Genomic DNA, 19,856 nt, shown 5'->3' with positions numbered 1-19,856 from the left:
TCCACAAGATAACAAATGTACTAAAACTAGGAGAAGGAAAAAATATGGTTTGAAACAGGGTAAAGAGTGATTAACTCTAACTGAAAGGAGTAATTTTTGACTACCTTCACTCACTAAGTCAGTATTAGGGGGAAAAATACATGAAAAGTGGCAGTCTTCACAATCAAGCAGGAAAAAGAAACATGGAAAACCAGGGTGTAATTTTTAAAGTGCTAAGTGTAATTATGCACAGATGCTCTAGAAACTGAGACAGGATAGACAAGAGGCCAGTCTGAACAACTCAGCAAGAGTCTGTCTCAAAATAAAATTTAAAAAGTGACTGGGGAATGTAGCTCAGAGGTAGAGTGCTTGCCTAGCATGTGCAAAGTCCTGAATTTGACCTCCAGTACTGCAAGAAAAAAAAAGGAGGAGGTGGTGATTGGGGTCTCATCATTGAATGACAACCCTTAAGAGAAAGGAAGAAAGGTCTGAACACAAGCTTAGAGGATGAATGAATATTTGACAGGCAGAGGAATCATGGAAAGAAGGTTTGCTGGGCTAAAGAACAGCACAGGTAAAGGTAAAGTATAGGAGCATTTAGAGAAATATGAATAATTTCAAATGGTCTTGACACAGGACATAGGTGAGGTACTGATAAAGGACTCCTAAACACAGATACAGGTATAAAGGACACCATGATTTCACCATAGTATAATCAAAACAATCAGAGTAGAATGAAGGACTGATAAATGGAGTAAAAAGCTAGCAGAATGGAGACAAGTTGCCACTATCTCTGAGATAACTTAGTTTAAAATATTTTTGAAAGATTAAAGCATCTTTGGTCTCTTCCTTAAAAATAAAATAACCCAGGCTAAGTTAAATGACAGTTAAGATGAGAAATCACAGAAATCCTCATTCACTACTGGGAAGTATAATATGGCAGAACAATTTTAGGTAGAAATGTGGCAGTACCTAGTGAAGTTGGAGAGACACATATCCTGTGACACAGTAATACTATTCTTAGGTTTTTTTTAGAGAAACACTGACATATGATCAAAGAGACTCAAATAAGAATGTTTACAGTTGTACTGTACAGATTATTATTAATGAATGCTAATTAACAAGGGAACACTGTTATATTCAAGTAAAAATAAATAAATTATATTTATAATATAAATACACAGTTACCACAAAAACATGGAACTGAATTTTAAAGAACATCATGTATCACTTATACAAGGTATAAAACACATAAAATAATATTTTGTATTGTTCATCAATACCTAAATGTATTAAAGTTTAAAAAATGAGAATGGCCTACACCATTTACCTTAGAATTCATCTTTTAAAGTGTGGTGCATTAAAAGAAATTCACTGCTATATTTACTACAAGGACATTTACTGAATGCATTGTTTACTACATAATAAAACCTTCTCTTTAAGAGAATCCATGCATACATTAGAGAGGGAGAATACGCTGAAAATCAAATATCTGGTTTCCATATCATGAATTTTAGAAAGGAAAAAAATATTAAAGAAAAATTGAAGAAAGGAAATAGTTATGAAACAAATCTAAAATACAGAAAACAAGCAAAACTTAGTCAAGCCCAAATTTGGTTCTTTAAAATGAAGAAATCAAAAGGAAATGTCAATTACCAATATTAAGAATGAAATAGTGTACATCACTTTAAAACAACAAAAAAAAGTTAAAAAGATAATAAGATAATCCTAAACAACTTTCACCAACAAATGACACCTTAGATGAAATGGACGAATTCTAGAAATCCAACACAAGAAGAAATACATATAGGTTTTAGTGGGCCAATATCTATTTTTAAAAGCCTCGAAAAGAAAATTCCAGATCCATAACGTTGAATTCTGGTGAATTCTTTTAAATATTTAAGGAAAAAGTTAAAATCAGTAATATACAAAATCTTTCAATCAGCAGAAAAACAGGAAGAACTTCACTTGTAATAAAGCTAGCATGACCCCAATATCAAACATGACAGAAAAAGAGAAAAATTACAAAGCAGAACGTTGTTCATGAACACAAATGCAAAAAACATAAATATTAGCAAATCAAGACTAACAATATTTTAAAGGATAATATACTACAACCAAGTGAACGTAAGCAAAGGCAGTTTAATATCTGAAAACGATGCAATGCAATCCACCACACTTACACCTACAATGATTTAATTATCTAATAGATGTAAAGCAGACATTTGGTAAACATTAATACACTCACAATAAAAATTCAACAAACAAAATAAAAGAGAACTTCCAAGCTGGACACTGTGGTATGCACCTACAGTCCCAATTACTTAGGAGGCTAAAGTGAGAGGATCACTTGAACCCAAGAGTTCAAGACCAACCTGGGCAACATAGCAAGAATCCATCTCAGAAAGGAAAAAAAAGAAAAAAAAAAAAAAAGAAACAAAAAACTTTCACAAACTGATCATATTTTCTCTCCATGTGTGCCCCCCAACCAACTTTAATAGTGAACTATCAAAATGTTCCCTCTGAAATTTGGGGGTGGGGATAATATTACAAATGATATGATTATATAGTATAAATATAAATTCTTAAAATATCCATGGGTAAATTATTAGAACCAATAAGTGAATGAATTTACCAGTTACTGAAAAAACGTCAACAAAAATCAAGTATACCTATATAATATATATAACAAAGAAAACTTTGAAAATAAAAATTTTAAAGTAGCGTCATTCATAGTAGCACAAAGACTTAAAAATAAATCAAATATGTATAACATTTTATAGAAAAGCACAAAATATCAGCAAGAAATTTTTCTAAATTCCAAATAAATGGTGGAATATACTACAAGAATTGGAAAACTATCATACATTTTTCAGTTCTCTCCAAAATGATCCATAAACTCAATGCAATTCCATTCAAAATTCATCCACATCTTTTACAGAAATTGACAAGTTCATTCCAATATTTAAATGGAAATACAAAAGGTGAACAAGACATAGGGAAATACTAGAAAATAAAAAAAGATGGAAGATCAAAACATTTAAAGCTATAAAAACTAAAAGAATGTAGTATGGACATGAGGCTACACAAACAGACCGATGAACTAAAACAAGAGTCAAGAAATATTTATGTACATAGCCACTAATTCATGACAAAGATGATCCTGTAGTAGAATGGGGAAAACAGTTTTTTTAAAAAATAAAAGTGCTGGGTATGATAGATAGCACACACCTGTAACCCCAGGGACTCAGAAGTCTGAGGCAAGAGGACTTCAATTTTATGGCCAGCCTTGGCAACTTAGCAAGACCCTTTCTTGAAATAAAAAATAAAAAAAGGACTGAGGTGTAGTTCGGTGGTAAAGTACCCCTGGGTTCAATCCCCAGTACTAAAAATAATAACAACAACAACAATAATAATAATAAATTATTTGTTGTGTATCAAAAGGACTGATCCTAAAAGGAAGGAAAATACATAAGTGAAAGTGATAAATTAGTAAAAGTGGTAAAGTATATTAACATCTAAGGAGGAAAAAAGATCTTAAGACAAAATGCAGAAACAGGGAAAGAGATGATACAAGAATACTAAATGACTGAAAGAATAATTCAACAAGAAAACAATTCTAAACAAGTACACATCTAACAAAATAAATGTAAGATACTCAAAGGAAAAAACTAACAGAACTTCTGAGCAAATGTCATAAATCTGTTACCACAGTAGATCAACACCCTTCTCAACTTTTCTATTGATTCTCCAGACTTGTCTTTTGCCTTAAATGAGAAGACAAAGGTGGCATCTTGTTCCAAAGCATAAAATGAACACTTTTTGTTTGTTCCCATTCCATCATACACAAGCCTGCTGATCAAGGAGAAAATCCACGCATCTAAAAACTGTCAGTCTGACTCTTTCAGAGAAGGCTACTTTGTCATTTGTTACAGAAACAATGAGCTGGGGTGGTGAACCTCTGAAAACATTAGGTAATAAGTGGCTTATTTGCTGCCATCTGCTGGACACAATGATCATCTTTACATCAATCATACTTCTAAAAATCCTACTTTAAAAAAAAAAAAAAAAAGGCCCTAAACTATAACCTCTATTTACATCCTTTATTTAATGAGATGAAGATACTCTCTCTAAATAATTACAATTAATTATTTGAAACACACCAGGTACACTTTATTCATATGGCAAATTTTCCATATTACTTACAATGTTTCTTAAAATAAATATGTATAAATGCAGGATAGGTCTTCTAGCACTCACCCATATCTAGTTCCCTTCTAGGCACATAGGAAAACTACACTTCCTGTCTCCTCAGAAGTTCTGTGAGACCATATGATCAATTCTGGTGAAGAGGTTGTCATTGAAAATGCCAAATACCATTTGCAGGACAAGGCAAATAACTACATGAGTAAGGCTTTCAAGCACTCCCTTCCTCTGCCACAGTGACAAGAAGGAGCCTCAAAAGAAAAGAGAAGCCCCCAAGATCAAAACACCTGAGATCACTAAAGACAGGTGTTTAGAGAGTTGCTCAGACTTGCAAACACTTTCTAAGAGTAAAAACTAAAGCTTTTATTGTGTTAAGCCACTCAGAGGTAGTACTTGAATGGTACCTCAGCATAGCCTAACCCAGGGTTTTACAACAGTAGCACTACAGCTATGTTAGGCTGGATAATTCTTCCCTGTGCACTGTAGGATGTGAAGCAGCATCTCTGGCCTCCATTCCCCAAATGTGACAAACCACTGTCTTCTTGTACCTCCATGAGAACCAGTGGTCTAGATTAACTTGAACAATGCAATATGTACATATGTATGATGAATATGTTCATATACATGTGTAAGTACATTTAAGTCAAACATCATAGACTCCATACTTTAACTGATATGAATTCCCATTTCTCACCAAGTAGAAAAGTGAATTTGTAAATTTAAAAAAAAAAAATCAGTGTCATAACTTATGTCTCTCTATAATAAGTAAATAAACATTCTAAAGGACATATAAATCCATACATACTATGCTGTTCATTTCAGAAGAATCGTAGCTGCCAACTGGATGGACATTTCCAATGGGTTCCAAGCCCTCTTCATCCCACATGTATGTTCCATCGGAGCTATCAGATGGAGAAAGTTCAAATGAAGAACCAGCTCTATAATCTGTATCTGGTGAAATCAAATTAGTTCCAGAAGAATGTTTTGTACATTCACTCCTGTCTTCAAGTGATTTAAACAGAGAGAGAAAAAGTTATTAATTCACAAAAATATAATTATTTCTCAAGCTCTAAAAATGTGAGCTCTAAGAATTTGACATATAATAGCACAAAAAGTTGATGCAAAAAGCATATAACTATCATTTTGTAATTCCTGAACGATAAAAAAAAGGTTTAAAATAACCTACTGAAGTATTTTCTAATAAACAGAAAAAATTCATTTAACTGCCTTTTGCTTCTGCAACATTTTTTAGATTTTCATATCCCTTTAATATTTCCCAAGATATTTACTTTTAACCACTGGTCAGGAAACTCCCTTCCTTTGTGTACATTATTTAACCTCACAGTTGCTTCCTTATAAGGAAAAAAGCTTGTTCTGGCAGTCTCTTTTATAAGACCCACAACAGATCAAGTGTTTAAGTGCATCTCTAGGCATGACCTATTCCCTTGTTTAGCCCACATACCTTTGCCAATTCCCTCCATTTATTCTTTTTTTTTTCAGGATATATGAACACATAGAAATACTTTCTCCAATATTTAGTGCCAATATATCCAACTATAAGAGGAAATGCTTAATAAGGGCTATCCCACTTTCTTCAATTAAAAATAAAATAAAGTTCCTCTGGTATGACTATAAAGATTGCTAAGTAAGAAAATTTCCTAGCATTTAAAAAAAAAAAACAACCCACAGACTGGACATAACTTGTATTATTTCATTTACCCTCATTTGGTAGAGTTTTACTTTTAAAAAACAGCAACACTTGGCTTACCCTAACTGGAGACTGTTTAAAGGTATACTAAGGCTTGGGAGAAGGAGGAAAAAAATCCCTTGGAAAGCACTGCTTGTAAGAAGTAACTGGAACATGCCTGTGTATGACAGGCAAATAAGTAAGAGTGCTTTTACTGATTTTGTTTTAGATAGGGTAAAAAGCAGGATAGGGTAGCAAAAGTCACAAGGAAGATAAATGTTGCCCTACTCCAATTTTATCTACATCCATCACTGTGTGAAACTGATAGTAACTTGGCATATATCAGAAAATAATCCTAAATGTAAGCTCAGTTATATTATCTTAAAAAAGCAAATAAATTTAAGGATATTATAATATTTACCAGAAACACTTATATCTATCCATTCATCAGTTTTACTGAAGGTTTTTTCATTTTCCTTGGGGGAATCAAATATATCCTTTGACGGTACATTTTCATGCTTTTCTTCTTTGAGAGAAATTTCCTCTGGAGTTATTCTAGTTCTATGGGAGTCTTCTATATCTATAAAATCATCACTGAAATCTTCACTTAAATCATTCTTATCAGAAGATGACAAAGACGACAAGGAAATATCATCCACATCATCACTCAAGTACCTAACTTTAGCATCATGCTTCATGGTCTGGTTGTTTTCTGTTCTATAACTTTCATTTTCAATGAGTTCTTGGTCCTTATTAGTAACACTGTCCTTAGCCAAAACTGTAGCCTCCTCCTCTACACACGAGTCAGCAGGTGAATTTTTATTACCATCAACTGTAATAGTCCCAGAAAATGGAGGTCTACTAGATTTCAGTAGAGAGGAATGAACCATCCTATAACCCAAAGTGGAAGTTACACCTGGACCATTTGGTAAAGCCAACTTCTTTCCACCAGCAGCATAAGGCCTATTAAATCCATAGCCCAAATGTTCATTCCCATTGAGTACTTCTGACTGTCGGGAATTTCTTGTTAGCATACTTGATCGCAGAGGCATTCTGATAGGTAACTGTTGGTTCTGATAAGGCTTCGTAAGATCTACAGCTCTATTGAAGGAATGTGATCTGGTTATAGATGAAGGTGGAAGGAATGGATTCTGAATGGAATGTGAAAAACTTTGTGACCTTACCATTTTTTCACAAGTAACAGATTTAATATTGTCTGGGGACTGTGCTAAACTTTCTCCAGAACTGCTTCTGGTGGCACAGGAGTTTGCTCTAGGTCTTTGCATGCTACCAGTCGATCGGTTTCCATAAAATCCATTCAACTGAGATTTTGGAGCACTGACCGCAGAATATGAAGTCCTTCCTAATAATGTGCCTTTGGTGAATTTACCCAAATTAGATGGTCCAGAAAAAGATTTTTGGTTTAACTCCTCTGAAGATGATACAAACATAGTGGTTGGCTTTGCCAACTTTGATGTGAATAAAGATACACTTTTTAAACCTCCCTTTATCCCATTTTTTTCAAACATTCCTTGAGTAGAAGCATGTTTTTCAGGATCAATTAATTTATCATGTGAACTCTGAGAACTGCCAGATTCTTCAGTACTTTGTGCAGTAAGTTGGTATTTGTTTGTTTTTCTCCAATTAAATGAATGGGACAATGAACAATCAGACCCATTATTTTTTATGTAACTTTTGACATTACTACTGTTGGAAGTTGCTAATACGTTAACGGCTGTCCCATTTGGCATTGGCTGCAGTGTACTTCTTACAGATTTTGTTCCATACTTTGGCAACTTGGAACCCAAAAATGTCTTGATTTGTGTTTTTTCTTCCATGAGCTATAAGGTACATTTGCCCTTAAAATTTGACAGAATCTGAGAAGAAAAAAAAGAGAGAGAGATTAAACACGCTTAAATAACAGTAATTACATGAATATATGAATGGATATATGAATATATGAACTTAAATAATTACATGAAGAAAAACTCAAAAGTTATTCATCAGTCCTATAAAACTTTTAACAAATATTAAATAACTTTATGCTGGAAGTATTTCATTTTTATAAATACTTTTATCAACTTGAACTATGAACAGAAAAGTTCATAAATAATAAAATTAGACTCCCAAGTTTAAGTGTATATAAAAAAATACTTCTCTATTACATCTTTCAAATTACAAATAAAATGATTTTTTCACTTTAGGTTACATTCTCCTCTTTTTAAAATAAGAACATGTGGTTTTGCTTTTTGTAAAAAAAGCACACATTATCTTATCAAATTGGATTATATTTAATGATTAATGGCATTAATTACTGAAATCACAGGAAGGATGTAGATAAAGAATACAGTATTCAAAAAAATAATCTTCTGGCAGTAAGGACTGAGATAGCTGTCATTTTAAGCAACTATCTCAAAAGAATGTTCACCCAATAACATAAACAGACACTACAGTCAATGCCAAGATGAGAAAAATAAAGACTTAATAAAATTGACCCATCTATTAATCTTAATCCCTCAGATTTATTTTAAAGATAATGCAAAATTACAAGATGAAAAAGTTCAATGCATGTACAAAAACATAAAATTAAAAACAACCAAAGTCCTTTCTATGAGAAACTGTGTAATAAATCATGACACATTCTTGTAATAAGATCATAAAGATGAGAGCAAAAGTATTTTGCTATTTTGTCTTAAATGTAAGGGAAATAGGGTCACTGTCTTTTCACTAAATTGTATAAAAATTCTATAAAAACAATCAAAAATGCAAATAAAAGAAAAATACATGCCTTTGGATCACTCACTGATTTTTTTAATATACCTTATGACATTGCCTTTAATTTGTTAACTTTTTAATTAAAAAAAAAAAATCAACTCCAAGTCCTCTCTGGCCTAAGAATTAAGAGCTCCCAGAGTACATAAGTTTTATTAATTATGTCAAAAGTAAATATTTAGAAAATTATAGACAAACTAGTAAAGATGGCGATATAAAACAATAACAATGTTCTGTACCCAACAATTAATAAAAGGGACAGAATATATATACAAATTGTGTGAATTTTAAGTCAAAATCTACTGGCTGCAATCAAACAAATTAAAAACTTATCAACTTTAAAAAAGCAATGGGCAGAAAAGATGATTCTATACTATATAAAATGTCTCCTAGCTTGATTATACTGTCTAGATGCAGATGAGAAAGATAAGCTAATAAAACTTGAAATCTTTAATAAATGTCCTCTAATTTGGATAGAAATATCTTATTTGGATGCCCTAGAAAATTCAGGAAAACATCTTACACAGGGAAGCATCAAAAATCTTAGTAAAGGCAAAGTGAAGGGTTACCACCATTCTGCCAATTTCCAAGGAACTATGCTGAGTTGAGGGAAAGGTCTAAAGCTCAAAGAAATATGCCACATACTGGGCAAGAAGGAATGAGGCTAGCACAGGACACTTAACACAACCTAATCAGACAAGGAAGCCTGAAGCTCCAGAAGAGATCTTCCACTGATACCACCTCATACTTCCAGTAGAGAAGCAGGAAGAGAACAACTCACACTTCTCAAAATAAAAGAAGAAAGTCGGCCAAGGTTGGAAAGACCCAGAGAGGAATCACCTATTGTTATATCAGGATGAATGCAGTCTGACCCATCTATTCACATTAACTCTGAGCAAAATACAGACAGGCAACTGGGTAAACAAGTAGGTGGTAGAAAGGACCAAAACAAATAACCAAATACAGCACACAAAACAAAGGAAGAATCCAGACTGAAAGAAAACACAAAAAAAGAAAAAGAAGGTAATTCCCTGTGCATTCTTTGTTTTGTTTTGTTTTTTTGTGGTGCTGGGGATTGAACCCAGGGCCTTGTGCTTGCAAGACAAGAACTCTACCAACTGAGCTATCTCCCCAGCCCCCTGTGCATTCTTTGTAAGAGAATAATCTAATAAGAACATATATATCTCATAAGCAAAAGCTCAAAGATAAAGACAAAAACAGGTAAACTGAAAAGAAAGGTTATAGAGCTAAGGAAACCAATTAAGAACAAGAATTGGAAAAAAGCAATTAAAAGAACCAGAGGCTGAAAATCACATAAGAGCAAGATAAAAATTTTAAGATTAAAAAATGTAGGATAAAGATTGAATGAAAAGATAATTAAGTCTTTAAGTAGAATAAATAAATGGCAAGGAGACATAATAGAAAAAATAAACCTAAAAGAAAAAAGAAAAAAAACTACAGAAGGAAAAATATATTAAATCAAGATCCAAAGAAATAGCCTCATAAACAAAATACCAAGATAAAGAAACAATTCTATGGAAATATGGGGGGAGGGGAGTTCATCTTAATGAAAATATTAAGACTTGGCATAAGCAAAAGAAATTATTTGATATCCTTCCAAAGAAATGCTAGAGCCTCTGAGGACAATTAAATTCTAAAGAAATTACAACTCTGTAAACTTTAACATGCAAAAAACTAACACAACTCTTGTCTACAGATATGCAAATAAATTTTGTCCAGTACAGGGTCAATTAATTTCTCCCTACCCTACTAGAAAAAGTCAACTTTTCATCATTTGCAAAATTAACTACAATAATCCTGACCTATAAATACCTCTGATTCCTTGTACTCCTTTGTACCACTGTAACATCTCTGATTTTAATGACAATAATAAGATTAAAAAAAATCACACTTTAACATGTGTTCATTTTATATCTGAATGAGAGTAATGATTTTACCCTCCTCTAAAATGTATCTTTAGTAGTCTGGAGGTTCTCACCAAGATAGGCAGTGGATTCAAATGACAAGAGTAGGTAAAATTTTCACCAAAGTGGTGTACTTCATGGGCTGCTTAAACCCAGATATATCTTTTCTTGTCTTCCAGAAAAGAATCAAGAATTGTAATAGAAGCTGAGCACAGCGGTGAACACCTGTAATTCCAGAAACTTGGGAGGCTGAAACAGGAGGATCACAAGTTCTAGACCAGGCTCAGCAACTTGGTGAAACTCTGTCCCAAAATAAAAAAATAATTAAAAACGAATGGTATTATAACTCAGTCACAGAGCACCCCTACGTTCAATCGCCAGTACCAAAAAAAAAGTAATAGAACTTTGCTAGCTCTATTTTAATTCTCCTCTCTTATCAGTTTTGTGTTTTGTTTTCATTTTTTGTATATCTGAGGTCAGTAAGTTATTCCTCATTGGTGGTAACAATGATTGGGAAATAGAATTTATGAACTGCCATTTAATGATCTCTGTAAGCAAATGAATGGCTTATACAAATCACCCAAATCTCTGTAGGGTGAAATAGTCTGACTCATCAATCACTTGGTTCATTTATCTTTTTTTTTAAGCTCCAATCAACAAAAACTCTTATGTCCACCCAAAAGGAAAATAGCTCTTTAGAGCATTTCCTCAGGTGAGGTTTTGTGTTTCTATACTAACTCTGTATCCATGGCTAAAATTGTGGAATTAGAAACTGCAGGCTCTCTCAGTGTCTATATGACTATGAGTCTATAATTCAGAAAGGGTTTTGCCTCTCATTTTGAGTACAACATGTTTTCCAATTCCAAGTGTATTAATAAAGTACATTTACAAAGTCCCTCAAAGTAGCTTCATTCTGACTGGCCTACAGAAATACTGATTTATATAAACTGAACATTACCAACATTCTCAAAAGACAAAGAAATTGGTTTAATATTTTAAAAACTATTCTTACACAAACTAATGTAGAAAGATTTTAAGAAACAAGTTCACAAAACTAAGGTAGATCATGGGAAAAAAACTCGTTCAATAATTTTGGTTTAATGAAAACAACTCTATCCTCTGACTTTTTAAAAATCAATGTTAATTATAATATAAATATACATTTTTATTCCATTAAGGTATATTTTTCTGAAATTTCTAATAGGCTTACTGATCAAATAAGCTATTATTACTCATACACAATGATTAAGATCATGAAAAATATAAATTTGTTAAAATGAATAATTATCTTTTTTGTTGCAATTTTTTTTCTTTTTATTGTAAACAAATGGGATACATGTTGTTGCTCTGTTTGTACATGCAGTAAAGGCGTGCCATTTGTGTACTCATAAATTTACATAGGGTAATATTGTTTGATTCATTCTGTTATTTTTTCCCTTCCCTCCACCCCTCCCACCCCTCTTTTCCCTCTATACAGTCCTTCCTTCCACCATTCTTGCCCCCCTCCCTAACCCTAACTCTAACCCTAATACTAACCCCTCCCACCCCCCATTATGTGTCATCAACCACTTATCAGCGAGATCATTCGTCCTTTGGTTTTTTGAGATTGACTTATCTCACTTAGCTTGATATTCTCCAATTTCATCCATATGCCTGCAAATGCCATAATTTTATCATTCTTTATGGCTGAGTAATATTCCATTGTATACATATATACCACCGTTTCTTTATCCATTCATCAATTGAAGGACATCTAGGTTGGTTCCAAAATATGCCTATTGTGAATTGAGCAGCTATGAACATTGATGTGGCTGTATCTCTGTAGTATGCTGATTTCAAGTCCTTTGGATATAGGCCAAGGAGTGGGATAGCTGGGTCAAATGGTGGTTCCATTCCAAGTTTTCTAAGGAGTCTCCACACTGCTTTCCAGAGTGGCTGCACTAATTTGCAGCCCCACCAGCAATGTATGAGTGTGCCTTTCTCCCCACATCCTCACCAACATCTGTTGTTGCTTGTATTCTTGATAATGGCCAATCTAACTGGGGTGAGATGGAATCTTAGGGTGGTTCTGATTTGCATTTCTCTTATTACTAGAGATGTTGAACATTTTTCCATATGTTTGTTGATTACTTGTAGATCTTCTTCTGTGAAGTGTCTATTCATTTCCTTAGCCCATTTGTCAATTGGATTATTTGCATTCTTGGTGTAGAGTTTTTTGAGTTCTTTATAGATTCTGGATATTAGTACTCTATCTGAAGTATGATTGGCAAAGATTTTCTCCCACTCTGTAGGCTCTTTCTTCGCATTGCTGATAGTTTCCTTTGCTGAGAGAAAGCTTTTTAGTTTGAATCTATCCAAGTTATTGATTCTTGCTTTTATTCCTTGTGCTATGGGAGTCCTGTTGAGGAAGTCTGGTACTAAGCCGACATGTTCAAGATCTGGACCTACTTTTTCTTCTATCATCTGCAGGGTCTCTGGTCTGATCCAAGGTCCTTAATCCATTTTGAGTTTAGTTTCATGCACGGTGAGAGATATGGGTTTAGTTTCATTCTGTTGCATATGGATTTCCAATTCTCCCAGCACCATTTGTTGAAGAGGCTATCTTTTCTCAAATGAATGATTATTTTAACAACTTTCTTATTTCAACCATAATTATGTTACAGTATGTTAGTTTGAAGATAATATCCAAGACCCCTAAGATAACGTAAAGCTTTGGATTAATATTAAATTAATTAATGGATCATTTGTTAGCTAGCTCATTTTCAAGAAATACTAAAACACTGATTACTAAGCACAATTTTAAGATTATGTAGTTGTGCTTCTTGTTATTGTATGCTACAAAAAGATTTTAGCTTCACCTATAATCCTAGCTACTCTGAAGGCTGAGGTAGAAGGATTGCAAAGTCTGAAGCCGGTTTGGGCAACTTAGTGAGATATCAAAATAAAATAGAAAAAGGGCTGGGGATGTATAGTGCTTGTAGAGTGCTAGGCCATAGGCCCTATGTTCAATCCCTAGTAATCAAAAAAAAAAAAAAAAAAAACAATATCCTGGAAACACATAAATGAGTGTATTCATTTATGCACTTTGAAAGAGTGTATAATGGATTCCATTCTTACAAATTAAAGCTATGTATAAAGGTTACAAAAAACTGGTAAGCATGGTCACCATTGAGTGAAAGAACTCTTATTTTCCTTAAATCATTATTTGAATATTTTAAATATCTCATCCTTTTTCCACTTAAAAATTGTTAACCAAAAGACTGCATTTAAAAAGTAACAAGAATTTAATTAATTATAGCAATCCAATCTAACAAATAAACATTAAAATTAAGTTTAATGTTAACATATAAATTGGATAAAAACGAGAAGCATTCCATTTCTACAGTTTTTATTTTCCAAAAATTATCATTTCAGTTTCTCCAGATTACAACCTAAATAGGTCACTTATTATAAATTCTACCTTTAAAATTTATTCTAAATTCACCACTTCCATAATTCTAATTCTTAGGTTCATCATTTCTTACTATACTACTACCAACATGTCCAACATTATCTCAAGATTCCAATCTCACTTTTACTCAAACTGTCAACAGTTATCCTCTTAAAGAGCAGATCTGATGATTCTACTGTTTAAAAATCATGTGTGAAGCCAGGCATGGTAGTGCATCCCTGTAATCCCAGATACTCAGTAGGTTGAGGCAGGAGGATCACAAATTCCAAGCCACCTGGGCAACTTAGTTGCCTGTCTCAAAATAATTTTTTTAAAACGGCTTGGTGTGTAGCTCAGTGGTAAAGCACTCCTGGGTTCAATCCTCAGTACCACAAAATAAAGTAAAATAAAATAAAATAAAAATCACATGTAAGCCTAGGAACAACAAAATAAAACCCCAAATTCATCATACAGGGAAAAAACTTCTCTATTTAATTATATCCCAATAGTATTACATAGAAGGAAAATAATATTATGTGGCAATAATATTACATATAAGGGTCATTTTGAAAATTACTAAATAACACATATTAAAAATTCTCTCCTCTGGTGTCAGGCAAAATATTTTCCTGAGAATATTATATTCTTTCACTTCCCTATGTCTCTATTTTCCTGTCTAAAATTAGGGTAATACATGTTATAACCCAACATCTAAATTATCACTAACTCAGAGACACGAGATGAGCCCAAAAGACACACTCTCACTATAAAATGTTTGACATTCTGCCACTTGGAAAAATAATGTTAGAACCTGAATGCACTATTTCCTCTCAATAATATTTATTGATTCTAAATGTACAAATGGCAATACAATTGGTATCAATTATCTTGAACTGTGATCTTAAGGCTAAAACAGTCTGATAGATCAAATGTAAAGTTCCCACATCAGTACACAGTGTAAACAGTCATTTCCTTTGTTGATTATCTAGCATCTCTCTTTGTTCATGAAATTTTTCCCTAGAGTTGCTTATAACTTTGTAATGAAATAAGACAGGGGAGCCCAGCTCATTGGCAAACGCCTGTAATCCCAGCAGCTTGGGAGGCTGAGGCAGGAAGATCTCTAGTTCAAAGTCAGTCTCAGCAAAAATGAGGTACTAGGCAATTCAGTGAGACCCTGTCTCTAAATAAAATACAAAATAGGGCTGGGGATATGGCTCAGTGGCCGAGTGTCCCCGATTTCAATCCCTGGTACCCCACACCCAAAAGAAAGGAAAGAAAGAAAGAAGACAGGCATTGTGAGTCTGCCTCATGAGTCTGCCTCATTTTGGCAGCTGTGCTGTCTTTGATGCACTTTACTTGATATACTACTATTTAAGCGTCTAAAAAGTGCAATCACTACCAATTTGAAAAAGTACATGTTGGCTACATTATCTAATTATATAATCTTCTCTGAAATATTTAATACTATCTGTGAATTTTAATTTAATGGCAAATTAATACCTAGTACAGGGCTTGGAAATGTCCAAGATTTTTGAGTTAGTTTCTGCAATAATTTTTTTTCATTATAGCATATTTACAAAATTGGTACTGCATATTTAAAAGAATTTTTAAAATTACTTATAAATTCCTTTCATAAAATCAATAAATCAGCCAGGCATGGTAGTACACATCTGTAATCTCAGTGATTCTGGAGGCTAAGGCAGGAGGATCACAAGTTCTATGCCAGCCTAAGCAATTTAACAAAACCATCAGCAACTTAGAAAGACCTTGTCTCAAAATAAAAAATAAAAGGATGGAGGATGTAGCTCAGTGGTAAAGCGCCCCTAAGTTCAATCCCTAGTACCAAAAAAAAAAAGTAAATCCAAGTTTCTGACTTATAAAAGGAATTCACAAGTGGGTAAGGAAGGAAAAGAAGCACACAAAATTGAGTATTTACAGGATAGGTACCAGGCTTGGTATTTTATCCTTATTATTAATCTTTATAACTTTATATGATAGTAAATTTCATTCAATCTCACATAGCTAAATCAAGATTTAGAAAGACTAAAATACTTGTCCAATACAGGGTCAATGCTGGCTGTCTTCATGACAAGGAATGAAATACTCTGAGAGGCTTACAAAGAGCAAGGGATAAGAGTGAAGGAAGGAACTGGAGAGTTAGTGTGAGAGCAGATGCAGACACTTTGAAGGACCCAGATATTAATTAAAGAAGTTTTTCAGAGGAACAGTAAGAGCTGTCATTTTTTCAAACTCCTTTCATATCCATTACCTTATTATCTGAGGAACCACCCACTTACTTTCTATATTTAGTTTTTCAAATAGCTTTTCAGAAGGTTATGAATTGCCTGCATTTTAGGGATTTAAATAGGCATAAATTCACTACTAAATATAAGAGCAATTAACTGAACAACAATGCTGGTGACTACACAAGCATAAGTAGTCATTCTGAAACTTACTTTCACATTCAGGTAACTACATCATAATTTTAAATTATTTGTTGTTTGTTTACCTTGTGTAACCTATTTGCTTCCCCATATCTCCTTTTCCCCTATTTTTTCTAGCTGTCATCTGTGGATAACTGATACAAAGACTTGATTATATCAATTAAATAAGTAAAAAGGACACCTCTGGCCAAAGTAAAGTGCAAGAACAAAATCATTCCAGATTTTTCATGGTTTTAAAAAGGGCACACCAAGTTCAACACAAAGACCCATTATTGTCTTAATTTGACCTTTTTCTCCTTCTGTTACAACTTTATTTTTAGTAAGGAGATCAAAATAAACTGTGAAAGTTAAGACTTAAAAGGAATCTGTGAATATTAAATGCTGTTATTAAATGCAAATTCAAAGCATGTTACTTTCTGATTTTTAATTTAAACAACAGGGAGAATACCAGCAGATGGAAAAAAAAAAAACAGAATCTACCCTAGGCAAAACCATTAAGATTTTTTACTCCAAATATTACCATTTAGTTTAGGAACACAAGCTCAAATAACTGTGGGGTATCTAAATGTCATTAAAATGTAGAGGGCGAAAACAAGATGCTGATGCCAAACTGCTTGAATAATGAGCAAGCCTAACACCTGAGTAGTTGCATTGCTTTTTAAAATCATAAACACAGTTTTACAAACTCTGGTTGCTTATCAATTCACATTTTAAATGGTGCCTGTTACAGCAAAGTGCCCTAAGTTAAATTAAATGGGCAATAAGAATGGCATCAGGAGCTAAGTGTGAGAGAGAAGAAACATGAGTAATATTAACATGGATTAACATGGCTGTGAATTCACTAATAGTACACAGTAAATTTGACTCAGCAGTATACATTACCCAAATTCAACCTGTTCTGTATATTAGACAATAAATACCTAAACACGAAACATTTTATAAAGATGTACATGCTTTGAAATTACAGTTTCAGAGAATCTTGGATTCTGGGACAGGAGTCCCCTGTGTTTCTCCTTTGCTAGGAAAGCAATACAACTTCTTTTTCCTTTTTCTCGAAACCATGCCCTGGTTATTGGATTGGCATCAGGGACAAGGGTTGAGTTTTTGGTACCCCAGGTGGAACCTGAGAGCAGCCCCTGCTCCGGTTTTCTTGCCCAAGCAGGCCCACTTCCATGCTGGATGCAAGGTAGCTGGAGAACTTGTTGAAAGACCACTGCTGGAGAGTTAGGAGACAGGATGAGTTTGTCTTGGGTGGAAACCGGAGGACCTATTTCTTTGAGTAAAGCAAGGGGCTGAGAGACCATCCCAGCAGCTGCCAAAGTTCCTTTTGCTTCCGTGAATTCCCACCTGCTCTCCCTGAGAAGTACAGATTGCTCCATCGTGGTTCACTATGAGTAGAAGGAAACAACCGAGTAAAATCGCAAGACTCTGGTCACCTGGTAAGACCCCGGTGTGCATGCAAAGACCCTTGAGTCCACACATCGGGTTCCTGTTCATGTAACATCTAGTCCCTCTTTGTGGGGACATCTGTGAAACCACTGGTGTAGGAGTCACGGTAAAGTGGAACTCAAGAACCTCGGGATATTCTGGTCTGTTCTAGGTTCTCATCTGTTGGCCTTGGGTTTGGGAATTCTCTCTGGATGTCCCTTTTAAGACATGGCCAATACTTACATTGATCCTCTAGACAGTCTTTCAGGAAATATCTTGGCTCGTCTGTTTTAAAGGTTCCCATCTGTCAGCCCTGGTTTTAGGGCTCCTTTCTAGTTATCTCTGTTTCTTTTTTGTATAATCTTGCAATTGGAGTTGGTCTCTCAGAGGTAAAGTGTAGAAAAGGGGATTCTGCCACGTCCATTGTGGATGAGGGAAAGGTTTTCTGTTGGAGGACAGTGCCAGTTATTGATTAATCACCAGCAAACTTATTTAATTAAATAAACACAAGAACCAATAATCTTTTTAAATGGGAGGGGTGTGACAGATTGAGCCATGACAAGATCTGGCCTCTAACAAGATGGAGAAGCCCACCTTTCCTTTATTTAGAGTAGAACAGGTGAAGGGGGATAGGGTAGAGTTAGGGAAGTTATTTGCTTAGAGAATTAGCATTTTCTCAGCGGTGAGCCACTTCTGCATACAGTCAACTACCCCAGGCTATCTGAATCAGTCTCTCATGACTGCCAGTTCCTGAAGTCAGACTTCTGTATCCCATGGCTCTGCTAACCATGGATACTTCCCACAGTAAAGTAAACAGAAGAAAGGACCACCAATAGGCATAAGTCTATCTAACACAACATTCTACTGTAACAATCTAGCTTTTGAATAGCTTTCTGAATTATTATACAATCTTGCAGTTGAAGTTGGTCTGTTAGGGGTAAAGTATATGGAAGAGATTCTACATGTTCAGATACTTATGCAGTGACATGATAAGGGGTCTGAACTGTCAGGAAATAAGCTGAAGGTGCCAAAAGGTACTGCCTCTGGTATACAAGGACAGCAGGACACCAGAAGAAAGGGTTAAAAAGATTTCAATCTTTTAAACCCCCCATTGACACTCCCAGCACTGTTTCTAAGCATGGTCCCAGGCAACTGCAGATTATCTCACTGTAGGTCAAAGATACTAGCCCTAATCTGGAGGGGCAGGGGGAAATCCCAGAAAAGTTGTCTGGGTTGTAGAAAAATGGGCAAAGAGAATCTGCTCTGTCCTGCCTTCTAGCACCTTCTGCCCAAGGTGGGGGTGAATCTGATATCCCACTTGGCCAGGGGATATCCATCACTGGGGCAAAGCAATTCTGCTATAACAGTATCTCATCAAACTAAATACACGGGGAGACTGGCAGGATAAACTGCACTCAGAAAACAAAAAACAGAAAAGTGTGTTTTGCGGGCAGCCTCTACAAAGGGATCTTCAAGGAAGCCTAAAAAGGAGAATGGAAAGAGCCTAAATATCAATATGCCCAGTGTAAGAAAAAGGCCCAAAAGGATCCTCTGGATACAATTGATAGCAGGGAACTCAAAGTTGATGGCATTGTGATAATGATAAGAAGACAAGTCAGGCTCAAAAATATCCTATGCTTCAACCCACTGAATGCAACCTGGGAGAAAAAAGATTAAGGCACAGTATTTGTTTTGCTGAATTGTCTAACCCTCTCCTAGGATGAAATTTGTTGTGTAAATTAAATGTACAGATAACATTCATAAGGATTATTTCAGAATATGAATTTATGAAGAAAGGATTCAAAACTAGAAAAAAATAAGTTATTGGCATGGAAATATATTTTAGTATGGAAAATCAGAAGATAAACATTTCTGGAAAAGAACATATTTTGTCGGTTAAGTAATATTCTTGGGCTAACGTCCAAGATGAAAGAGAGGATAAAACTAAGGATGTAAACAAGTCATAAATGTCTACCAAGTCGCAG

General features: G+C 34.3%; 1 protein-coding gene across 5 annotated transcripts in view; it reads right to left on the bottom strand.

Moving 5' to 3' along the window:
- Positions 1-19,856, bottom strand: part of Ccser2 (coiled-coil serine rich protein 2) — a 175,170-nt gene that overhangs the window by 131,197 nt on the left and 24,117 nt on the right. For all 5 annotated transcript variants that reach the window (XM_047553130.1, XM_047553129.1, XM_047553131.1 and 2 more), the window contains 2 exons: positions 6,294-7,749; positions 4,991-5,187 (listed from right to left, as the gene is read on the bottom strand). In XM_047553130.1, coding sequence (XP_047409086.1) covers positions 4,991-5,187; positions 6,294-7,710 — 1,614 coding nt within the window. In that variant the 5' untranslated portion in view covers positions 7,711-7,749. The remainder of the gene's footprint in view (positions 1-4,990; positions 5,188-6,293; positions 7,750-19,856) is intronic.

The sequence above is a fragment of the Sciurus carolinensis genome, chromosome 5 (genome assembly GCF_902686445.1).
Source record: "Sciurus carolinensis chromosome 5, mSciCar1.2, whole genome shotgun sequence".
Taxonomy (NCBI): Eukaryota; Metazoa; Chordata; class Mammalia; order Rodentia; family Sciuridae; genus Sciurus; species Sciurus carolinensis.
The sequence above is the reverse complement of the archived record's forward strand: the minus strand, read 5'-3'. Positions and strand labels throughout refer to the sequence as shown.